The 12664-nt window shown below is 32.9% G+C and overlaps 1 protein-coding gene across 1 annotated transcript; it reads left to right on the plus strand.

The window, feature by feature from the left end:
• Positions 1 to 2891: 2891 nt before the first annotated feature.
• LOC144373600 (uncharacterized) lies at positions 2892 to 12378 on the plus strand. Its single transcript, XM_078036625.1, has 2 exons — positions 2892 to 2957; positions 11752 to 12378. Exons 1-2 carry the CDS (start codon positions 2892 to 2894, stop codon positions 12376 to 12378), a joined length of 693 nt encoding a protein of 230 aa, XP_077892751.1.
• The last annotated feature ends 286 nt before the right edge of the window (positions 12379 to 12664 follow it).

Below are 12664 nucleotides of genomic sequence, written 5' to 3' on the forward strand. Positions count from 1 at the left end.
TGATTTTAATTCTTTTCTGTCCTTTACTGCTTTTGATGTTGATTAATTCTTTTTTCTAGGGCTTTGGGATGTAATTTTAGGTCATTTATTTGAGTTTTCCTATTTTTTTAAGAAATAAACTCCATGCAATGAACTTTCCTCTTAGTAATGCCTTCATAGTGTCCCAGAGATTTTGATATGTTGTATCTGTGTCCTAATTCACGTCTAAGAATTTTTAAATCTCCTCTTTGATGTTTTCTGCAACCCATTGTTCATTCACTAGCATATTATTAAGTCTCCAGGTATAGGAGTAGCTTCTATTTTTATCGTTGATTTCTAATTTCATTCCATTATGATCTGATAAAATGTAGGGTAGTATCTTTACTTTTCTGTATTGCTTAGTTACTTTTTGGCATGACATATGGTCTATTTTAGAGAAGGATCCATTTGCTGCTGAGAAGAAAGTCTCTTCGCCTGTTGAAGGATGATATATTTTATGTATGTCAGTTAAATCTAAGTTATTGATTGTATTATTGAGTTCCATAGTTTCTGTCTGGATATTGTTTGGAAGATCATTCCAGTGGTAAAAGAGGTGTGTTAAAGTCACCCAGAATTATTGTCTGTGGTCTACTTGGCCCTTAAACTTGAGAAGAGTCTGTTTAAACATAGATGCTCCATTGTTTTGGGGTGTGTATATTTATAATTTTTCTGTCTTGTTGGTGTATGGTTTCTTTCAGCAGTATGTAGTGTCCTTCTATATCCCTTTTGATTAACTTTCTCTTGAAGTCCACATTATTTGATATAAGAATGGAAACCCCTGCTTGCCTCCACATTACATGTGAGTGTTATATGTTTTAATATTTTTTTTGTATATGAACACAAAACCTTTATTATTTAGTTTAATGTGGTGCTGAGGATAAAATACAGGGCCTCACATGTGCAGGTGAGTGCTCTACCAGTGAGCCCCAGTCCCAGCCCGAGCCTGAGTGATATATATTTTTTTCCAACCTGTCCCCTTCCGTCTGTAGGTGTCTTTTCCTATGAGTCTCTTAGAGGCAGCATATTGTTGGTCTTTTTTTATCCAATATGCCTGTCTTTTGATTGCTGAGTTGGAACTAAACTTTCAGGGTTATTATTGAGACAAGATTTGTATTCCCAGTTATTTTTGTTTATTTTTGGTATTTAACTAAGTCAGTTTCTCTTTCATAGATTTTTCATTTAGAGTAATACTACATTTTTCTGATTTTTTTATTGTTGTTTACTTCCTCCCCATGGAATATTTTGCCAAGGATGTTCTGTAGTGCAGGTTTCTCATTGTAAATACTTTTAATTTTGTGTATGATGAAAGGTTTTTATTTTGTCATAAAATAACATCTGAATCGAAATCTAATTGCTAATCAAAATTTAATTTTGTTGGGTATGCTTCTTGATTGGCATCCATTTCTTTCAGAGCTTGGTTTATATTGTTTCAGGATCTTGTAGATTTCTGGGTCTCAGTTCAGAAATCTGAGATCCTGATTGGTTTTCCCCATATGGAATTTGATTCCTTTCTCTTGTGGCTTTTGAAATACTCTGCTCCTCCTGTATGCTAGGTGTTTTCATTATGATGTGCGTTGGTGTAGACCTGTAGTGATCTGTTCATTTGGTTTCCTATACGATCCTTGTATTTGATTTCCCAATTCACTCTACATGTTTGGAAATTTTTCTGGTATTATTTCATTGAATAGATTTTCCATTACTGTAGTTTTGACTTCTATGCCTTCATCTATCCCAATAGTTGTTAAATTTGGTCTTTTCATATTATCTCACAATTCTTGAATCTTCTGCTCATGGTTTCTTACCGTCTTCACTGGGGTCAACTTTATTTTTACAAAATTATATATTTTGACTTCAAAGTCAGAGGTTCTGTCTTCCAAGTGATCTATTCTGTTGGAGATGCTTCCTATTGAGTTCTTAATATGGTTTACTGTTTCCTTCATTTCAAGGATCTGGTTTTTTTTTTTAAATCTCTATCTCCTTATTGAAGAAATTTTTTGCTTTCTGTATTTGCTTATGTAACTCTTTATCAAAATAATCCTTTGCTGCCTGTATTTGCTCTCATATCATCCTTTAATTCACAGAAAATTATGTACCTTCTCCCATTTATCCTGCTATTCTGACCATGGATTCTAATAATGTAGCATCTTTATTTGGGGCACATTCTTTCTTGGTTTCTCATGTTGTACATGCATCTTCCCTTCCATCCCTGTGTTTTTAAGATATATAGCCATGTAGGCTTATAGTGTCCCCAATGGGTTTCAATACATTTTTTAAAAAAAATTTATTTATTCTTTTAAATACATGACAACAGTGGAATGCATTACAATTCTTATTACACACATAGAGCACAATTTTTCGTATCTCTGTATAGAAGTATATTTATGCTAATTTATGCCATTATATATGTACCCATTTCTTTCTGAAATACAACTCTTAATACATATATGTATCACAATTTTTCATATCTCTGGTTGTATATAAGGTATGGTGGCACCAATTTGTGTCTTCATACATGTTCTTTGAATAATGGTGTCATCACATTCCACAATCACTGCTAATCCCCTGCCTCCTCCCCTCCCCTCCAACCCCTCTGCCCTATGTAGAATTTATCTATTCCTCCCATGCTCCCCCTCCCTACCCCACTATAGTCAGCCCCCTTATATCAGAGAAACCATTCAACATTTATATTTTGGGTTTCCCTAACTTCACTTCTCCAATAACATCCATTTACGTGCAATTGCCATGATTTTATTATTGCTGAGTAAAATTGCATTGTGTATATATGCCCCATATTTTTATCCATTCATCCACTGAAGGCCTCTGGGTTGGCTCCACAGATTGCTATTCTGCATTATGCTGCCATTAACATTGACATGGCTGTGACCCTGTTGTATGCTGTTTTCAAGACCTTTGAGAATATTCCAAGAAAAGGAACAGTGGTATCAAATGATGTTTTCATTCCCAAATTTCGAAGGAATCTCTATACAGTTTTCCATGTTATTTGCACCAATTTGAAGTCCCACCAGCAGTGTATGAGTGTACCTATTCCAACCTATCCTTGCAAACAATTGTTGTTTGTCTTTATGATAGCTGACATTCTGACTGGAGTGAGATGATATCTTAGAGTGCTCGTGATTTGCATTTCTCTAATTGCAAGAGATGATGAACTTTTTTAAAAAAATATTTGTTTATTGATTCTACATCCTTTTCTGAAAAGTCTCTGTTCAGATCCTTGGCCAATTTGTTGATTTGATTATTGGTTTTTTTGGTGATTAGCATTTTGAGTTATTTATATACTAGATATTAGTTCTCTATCTTATGTGTGAGGGATAAAAATCTACTCCCATGAAGTAGGCTCTCTGTTCACCTCAGATATTTTTTTTTCTGAGAAGAGACTTTTTAGTTTGAATCCATCCCATTTTTAATTTTTGGTTTTAATTATTCTGCTATAGGCATCTTATTAAGGAAGTTGGGGCAGCATAGTCCCATGTGATGAAGATTATGGCCTACTTTTTCTTCTATTAGATGCAGAGCCTCTGGTTTAAATCCTAGGTCCTTGATCCACTTTGAGTTGAGATAGGGTTTTAATTTCATTTTTTTGAAAATGGATTTCCAGTTTTCAAAGCAACATTTGTTGAAGAGGCTATCTTTTCTCCAATCCATGTTCTTGGCACCATTGTCAAATGTAAGATAATTGCAATTTTGTGAGTTAGTCTGTGTGTCCTCTCTTCTGTACCATTGGTCTACCGTCCTGTTTTAGTGCCAATACCATGCTGTTTTTGTTACTATTACTCTGTAGTTTACTTTAAGGTCTGTTATAGTGATACCACCTGCTTTGTTCTTCCTGCTTATAATTGCTTTAGCTATTCTGGGCTTCTTGTTTTTTCCAGATGAATTTCATGATTGCTTTTTCTATTTCTATGAGAAATGTCATTGGGATTTTGTTCATAATTGCATTCAATCAGTATAGTGCTTTTGGTTGTATGGTCGTTTTGATAATATTTCTTCTGCCTATGCGAGGGTAAGGTAGATCTTTCCATCTTCTAAGGTCTTCTTTGATTTCTTTCTTTAGGGTTCAGTAGGTTTCCTTGTATACATATTTCACCTCTTTTGTTAAGTTGATTCCCAAGTATCTTATGTTTTCTTTTTTTGAAGTTACTGTAAATGGGGTAGGTTTTCTTATTTCCTTTTTGAGGCTTTGTCACTGATATACACAAATGCCTTTCTTTAATTTGTGTTAATTTTATATCCTGCTGCTTTGCTGAATTCATTTTTAGTTCTAGAAGTTTTCTGGTCATGCTTTTGGAGTCTTCTAGGTATAGAATCGTATTTTCAGCAAATAGTGCTAATTTAAGTTCTTTTCCTGTAGTTATTCCTTTAATTTCTTTCATCTGTCTAATTACTCTGGCCAGTGTTTCAAGAAATATTTTGCATAGAAATGGTGAGATAGAGCACCCCTATCTTGTTCCAGTTTTTAGAGGAAATGCCTTTAGTTTTTCTCCCTTTAGAATGATGTTGGCCTTAGGCTTAATGTAGAGAGCCAGTATGATGTTGAGGTATGTTTCTGTTATCTCAAGTTATTCTAATTTTTTGAACATGAAAGGGTGCTGTATTTTGTCAAATGGCTTTTCTGTGTCTCTTGAGATGATCATGTGATTCTTATTTTTAAGTCTATTGATGTAATGAATTACCTTTATTGATTTCTGTATGTTGAACCAACCCTATACTACTGGACAAACCTTACTTGATCTTGGTGCACGACCTTTTTGATATGTTTTTGTATTTAATTTGGCAGAATTTTATTTAGAATTTTTGCGTATATGTTCATTCGAGAAATTGGCCTGAAGTTTTCTTTCTTTCATTTGTCCCTGCCTGGTTTGGGGATCAGGGTGATACTGGCCACATTAAATGAGTTTGGAAGTGCTGCTTCTTTCTGTATTTTCTGAAATAAATTGAAGAATATTAGTATTTTGAATTTCTTCTTTAAAGGTCTTGTTTAACTCGGCAGTGTATCCATCTGGGCCTGGGCTTTTCTTGGTTGATAAGCTTCTGATGGCATCTTGTATTTAATCATTGAATATTGGTCTGTTTAAATTGTGTATGTCTTCCTGATTCAATCTGGGCATATCATATGACTTAAGAAATTTGTTGATGTCTTCAATGTCTTCTATTTTATTGGGGTATACATTTTCAACATAATTTCTAAATATCCTCTCTATTTCTGAGGTGTCTGTTGGGATACTTCCTTTTTCTTCATGTATGATGGGAATTTGAATTTTCTCTCTCCTTTTCTTCATTAGCCTAGCTAGGGGTCTGTCAGAGAACCAACTTTTTGTCAAGGTTTAATTGTTTCTTTTAATTCAATTTCAGTTCTAATTTTAATTATTTCTTGCCTTCTACTGCTTTTGTTGTTGATTTATTCTTCTAGGGCTTTGAGATGAAGTATGAGATCAATTAGTGCCTTTTTCTTTTAAGGAATGAACTACATGCAATGAAGTTTCCTCCTAGTACTGCTTTCATAGTGTCCAATAGATTTTGATATGTTGTGTCTATGTTCTTGTTTACCTCTAAGAATTTTTTAATCTCCTCTTTGAAGTCTTCTGTAACCCATTGTTAATTCTATTGTACCAAATTGATTCATTCGTTGAACTGATTATAGAACTTGAAATATTTCAAGTTTGTCTTTTCACGAGGTGGAAGTGTCACTTTACCTGTCTCCAAACATTAATATTTTATGAATATTTTACACATTGTGAATGTGTCATGGATGATACTTGAAACTAATTGTATTGGGGATCTCAATCTATCTCATGGATAGAAAGCAGAGAGAATAGGAACAAGAATCTTTTCAAAAGCTTTCTTACCAGTCTTTTGTCTCCCTTGTACACAATCACCTTATGAGAACATCTTTGAGAAGTCTGATTTGCATCTTGAATGTCTGCCAAATTTCACATTAACTGAAGTTAGGAGTTGGGCTTTAATTCAGTGCTTGGGTTATGGTATATATATATATATATATCTTTCACATCACTCTGATATGGAATATATATACTGTATTTGGACTCATGTATTTTCCTCTGAATTAGATAATGGAAAGTATCTTATTACATAATTAAAGTCACTCTACTAAGTGACAGTCAGTTCTACAAACTCTTAATTCAAATTAAAAACTGAATAATGGTTTGGTCCATGTTCTATTTATCTAACAATTTTTATTTCAGGAGCCATTGACATTCGGGGATGTCGCTACTGATTTCTCTGAGGAGGAATGAGAATGCCTGAATCCTGCCCAGCAGAATTTATATAGAGAAGTGATGTTGGAGAACTACAGCAACCTAGTCTTTGTGGGTGAGCATAACTTTCCTTCAAAATTACTAATTATCATTATTTAGTTTTCTTCCCTTGAAGTAGATCTTTTGGGAACTTCTCCACAAGAATGTGTTGCAGATTTATGCTTTGAATAAAGAAGATGGTGTAGTTCTTGGTGCTGACAAGAAAATGTTAATGATGTTTATTTTCACCCTTAATGTTTTCCTTTGGTGGCAAGATATATATTTTTCACTTGATATATGGTTGACTTAGAGGAATGCAGTGATGTCAACTCCTGTGGCCCGCATATAGCAGAGAACATAGTTGAGGTAGGGGAGGAAGCCTATATTCAAAAAGGTTCATTGAGACATTATCCAGCAGAAAATATTTTTGAGAAGCTTTGAATTCTTTCTCTTGTTATCAGAGAAACCTGTCCTGTGTTTTGTGCTTTAAAATTATGTAGTATCCTGCTTTTCCTCTAGTAATGACTCCGTACATTCAAATTTACAACAAAACACTCCCCTTGCCTTGTGAGTGTCAATATTATCTGACAGCTCTTCCATAATTAAAAAAAATATTTTTAGTTGTTAATGAATTTCCTATTTATCCATATATGGTGCTGAGAATTGAACCCATGGCCTCACACATGCTAGGCAAGCTCTCTAACACTATTCTATAACTCCAGCCCTTCTTCCATTATTTTCAGGAAAGTTTTTCACATTTCTGGAGACCTTTAGGTCCACCCATTAAAATACATTACTATCATAAGTCAGTTTCTCTCATTTGTACATTTTTTCACTAAAATTTCCTTAACATTGTTCTTTCTGATATGTGTAATGGATTTTCTGTGAAATTATCTGCCATGGAATGAATGTCAAGTTGGACAAAGACTGCTGTTTTGAGAGATGGTGTAAGTTTTATTTGAGTTAGAAGATTTGTAAAATAATACATCTGTGAATATTTACAATTTGGTTGTTTTATTTCTTTTTTAAAAATTGTGTACAGTAGGTTCCATGTTATAGACTGGGATTCCTCATATTAGTTAATTGCTTCACAAACTAAGATATGTATGATTCATGTTTGTATTGCTAAACATATTATATGTCCTTTTGCTTGTATAAATAATAAGCCTCTTTTGTCCATGACTTTTGTATTTTATCTTGATTGGCTTTTCATTCTGCCCATATACGTAGTAATTGAAGTTTTCTATGTGTAATTTTTTTGGGGACTGATGGCTGTGATACTCTCATGCTGAACTACACCTCAAGCTCCTTTTCACTCATATTTGGAGAGAGGTTCTCGCTAAGTTATTGAGAATGTCTTGAATTTGCAATTCACTTGCCTCAGACTTTCTAGTAGCTGAGATTACATGCATGCCCATAATTTGTATATGCATGAGCTTGTTCTTATTTATAGAACAAAGACCACATTATTTTAAATGTAGCTTTGAGAAATGTTGCAATTCTCTTTATCTTTTAGTTTTTATTGTAATCAAAACCACAAAATAAAACTTACTGTCTCCAAAATTTTAAATATGCAGTTCAGTATCATTAATTCAAATTGTTATGCAATATATCTCTACAAAGTTTACATCTCAAAAAAAAATGCCTAGAAAGCAAGGACTCATTTCTGTCTCCTCATCACAAAACTATTCTATTTTGTTCAGAAAGCTTCTTTTTTAGTTTAGTAATGTCATGTTCATTGAATTCTGCAGTATTCTTTTTGTGACATTTCAGTTAACCTAGTGTAGATACATTTTGTAAAATATATAATTAGAATAAATTCTTTGACTTCATAGTTCTATAGTTTCTATATTCCAATATGGCTCATCGTTCTTTTCAAGGGATATTTGGTTTGTGTCCCCCATGATGGCTCTGTTGAGTAACAATGTAACAACACTGGTGTGCAATGTTTCTAATTTGCTATTGATGTGAGGGCTTATTGCCACACTCACTAAGAATTCCGTCTACCTGACTCCATGTTTGCATTTACAATTGAATGCTGTAACTTTTAGTATGTTTTTTTAGCAGGGAAATAGTCTTATTTGTGTTTGGGGAGATATTCATACAATTTAAAGGATAGATTTCTCTGCAAAAAAAAATTAACTATGGGAGGTTGATGAATACTACATGGAGCCTCTAATTAATTTTAAGTTCTATAAACATCTTTAATTTTAATCTTTCAATTTTGAACAACGGCATGCCCAAGAGTGTTCAATCAACTGACACATATTTAGGGATTTTTGAAAATCTCTACCACTTTTGACTTCAAATATTTATTCTATGTGTGTTATAAAAAAAACTATCACTTAAATATTTATTAACCTTTGTTTTAATATATAAAATTGATCTAACCAGCATAATATCCCACTTGTGATTAACGACAGGGATTCTATAAGTCTATAGTAGTTTCAAAATATTTTCAAAATCTTATGCTTTTCAATTACCATTTTACTTCACTGTATTTCCCTTTTCAGTAAGTGGGGATTTTTTTCTCTTAGTATGACAGTGATTCTTTGTTTTCATTCAACCCTCTCAGTGTTTTCTTTGTGTGTTTGGTAAGTATCAACTACATAGCGAATATATTTACTCTTAATTTAGACCTAGTGAAAGGGTCCTTTTCTCTCTTTTGCCTCTTTTCAAAGTACTTTTTAATTTAAAACGTATTCTATATCCTATAGATGTCTTAAACTATGTTTTGTGTACTATAATTTAGACAGCCCAGGTTTTGTTCAATCACTTTTGTATGGGTCATTATTATATCCTTTTGCTTTCAGTATGTGTGTGTTCTTAGATTTAGAGTATCCTGTAGACTATCTAAAATTGCAATATTTAGAGTTAATTCAGATATCCAAGTTTTGTTTTGATCAGAATTTTGTAATCTTGCATTTGCCAACAAAAAACTCTAAAAATGAAGAATCTCCTACTCATTCTTTGTATGAGTATCAACTTGACTTCACTTAATTAAAAAACAGAATATATTTATGTGTCCTCTTAAAATTATATTTTTTTCAGGTATATATGCTTATTAACAGTATTGTTGTTATGCTTTTTTCTCTCAAATTCTATTGCAATATTAAATGTTTGGAGACCTGACATTACAATAAAATAGAATTGTTTTTGCCAAGAAATGTTTAAAATCTTATACGACTTATGATGGTGTGCACTTACATTTTATTATGAAGGATTACTTTTAGTACTTTTTGGAGAACAGATCCAGTGTTGATGAATAGTGTGTATATTTTTATATGTTTAAAGTCCTCATTTTTCTTCTCTTTTAAAAGGTAGTATCTGTGAATATAATGTCTTGGCTGATAATTTTATTCTTTCATCCCTTGAATATAGATAGACTTGAATTCCTTCCTGTGTTGTGAAGATTTGACTAAGGATTTCACAATTATATAGTTACACATTTCTAGGTGACCCATCTTTTTCTCTTGGATGCTCTCAGTATCCTGAGTTTTTAAACTTGGATTAAAACCTACTTTGAGTCTTTACAACTTGGAGAAAACTGAGATGCTTGGATGTTCATTTTTTCTATTTTCTGAGATGTGTTTATTAGTACTGGACAGAGAACTTAAGGGTGATTTAGCACTTTGCATTTTTTTAAAATTTTGATCCTCTAGCTCAACCTCCTATGTTTCTGTGTACAACCACCCCTGACTCTTTCAGACATTTTCTAAAGAAAGTCTTTAAACATACATTTTCTGCTTATTACTAGTAATAATTCTTGACAAATTTTTATTCTGTTTTTTTGTGTTGGTTTATTTCAGTAAATTTCTTTAAATGATAATTGACTATTCCCTTTGAGTAATTAATAACTTTGCTTACAGTTGATTTGGCCATGTTTTTTTTTTCCTGTTGGTAAGCAGGAACCCCTTTTTTGAACAGTCCCCAAATATTCACATTTCATATTTTTATTTTTTAATGAAACAGAAGAATGTTGATAGATTTTGAAAATATATTCTGAAGGAGGAAAATCTTTGCATAACACAATGTATTTTTCTCTACTATGTTACTCTCCATAGTAATGTACTCATCTTGGATACTGTGAACACAAAGATGATTAGGAAAATTTTCAAAGTAATTTTCTGTGTTTATTTTTATTTGATTTATATATTTCTACAGTAATGATAGACTTGGATTTAATAATCCACTCCCCTGCTGATGTTATTTTTTGGTGTAATTTCTTAGTTCTGCAAAATATACTCAGCCCAGTACACTAAGTAAACATGTTTGCTATGTTTATTCATTACAGCCATGACTTCTCATCATCCTCGAGAAATTTTCCCAAAGCAGAGAATAAAAGAAAGAGAGGGGGAAGATATGGAAAGTGTGACTTTGACTATTTACAACCAAGAAAACAATGGGAAAATATAGGTGAGATTAAAGTTCAAAAATTGTATTATAATAGACAAAATCAATCAGTAGTCCCTATTTATGATAAAAGTTTTATGGTCAAAAGACATCAGAGAGAATTAATATATGAAACAAAAATTTAATGTATTCCAATTATTTTGAGGAGTTTTATATGTATTTTAAGAATAAATCCATAGCCATTTTTTAACTGAAAGGCAATGTGAAAAATTTGAAATCTAGTTGATGCATCAATTTTTAACTTGGCCAATTATAGAAGTAGCACTGAGTTAAAATTTTAATCAAACATTTGCACAGAAAAGATATTTCTAAAAGTGATCTTATTGGAAGTATCTTTATAAAATGTCCATTTTTCTGAAACAAATGATTAATTTCTCATTGTTCCCAAATGGACAATATTAAAAATTATAGAAAAGTTTCTACTTCCCCACTATTGTTCATTGACAATTCTGATACAGATTTCTGGAAAGTGCACTATATAGATAGTGCTATAAGTAACACAATGACCCATGTCACTACCCTGAGTAATGACCAGTATATTTACATTGGTCATAACAATTATGACTATAGAGAACTCCTAGTCCTTTTCTAAAAGAAATTTACCAAGATGAAAAATGTAGGAAAGTCTTGCTTCAGTGATTAAAAACTAGTATTTATTAAAATATTCATAACCAAGACAAAAACCTGCTAGTTTAGATATGTGAAAGGGCTCTTAACCACAGTGCACAGCTTTCTTAATACAAGAGAATTTATAGAGAAAGACAGCCCTATAAGTATAGAAGATATTGAGCAAGCAAATGCTTTGATATATCTTTTAAACACAGCAGATATTATGACAGTGATAAATTCTACAAATTTAAAGAATGTGAAAAAAACTTTTAGTAAAAAGTTACAATTTGTTAAGTATCAGAGGATTTTTACTGAAGGAGAGACTTCTAAATGTAAAAAGTGTGGGAAAGCCTTAAAAAGTTTTTCAGCCCTTACTCAACACCAAAAAATTTATTCTGCAGAGAAGACCTAGCAATGTGAAGAATGCAATGCACTCAAGAACTTTACTCAACATCACAGTGTTCATACAGGAGATATGCCATGCAAATGCAAAGAATGTGACAAAACAACTAATAAAAGCTCAAATCTTATTCGTCACCAGTGGACACACCCTGGGGTGATGCCCTACATATGTAAACAATTTTCCAAAGGTTTCAGTCAAAAACCAAGCCTTAAAAATTACCAGAGAATTCATACTAGAGAGAAGTTCTACAAATGTAAAGTGTGTGGCATGAGTTTTAATAGAAACTCAAATCTTGATCGCCACAACAGGATTCATACTGGAGAGAAGCCCTACAAATATAAAGTGTGTGGCAAGAGTTTTAGTCAAAAATCATCACTTACTGAGCATCAGCGAATCCACACTGGAGAGAAGCCCTATAAATGTAAAGAGTGTGGCAAAGCTTTTAATAGCATCTCTCAGCATAATTGTCACAAAAGTATTCATACTGGAGAGAAGCCCTACAAATGTAAAGTGTGTGGCAAGAGTTTTAATAAAAACTCACATCTCTTGCTGGGGATGTGGCTCAAGTGGTGGCGCACTCGCCTGGCATGCGTGCGGCCCGGGTTCGATCCTCAGCACCACATACCAACAAAGATGTTGTGTCTGCCAAGAACTAAAAAATAAAAATATTAAAACTTCTCTCTCTCTCTCTCTCTCTCTCTATAAAAAAAACCTCACATCTCTATTGCCACAACAGGATTCATACTGGAGAGAAGCCCTATAAATGTAAAGTGTGTGGCAAGAGTTTCAGTCAAAAGTCATCACTTACTCAGGACCAGCGAATCCACACTGGAGAGAAGCCCTACAAATGTAAAGAATGTGGCAAAAGTTTTAATCAAAAAATAGTACTTACTCAGCACCTGAGAATCCACACTGGAGAGAAGCCCTACAAATGTAGAGAATGTTGCAA

The sequence above is a fragment of the Ictidomys tridecemlineatus genome, unplaced genomic scaffold (genome assembly GCF_052094955.1).
Source record: "Ictidomys tridecemlineatus isolate mIctTri1 unplaced genomic scaffold, mIctTri1.hap1 Scaffold_440, whole genome shotgun sequence".
NCBI classification, from domain to species: domain Eukaryota; kingdom Metazoa; phylum Chordata; class Mammalia; order Rodentia; family Sciuridae; genus Ictidomys; species Ictidomys tridecemlineatus.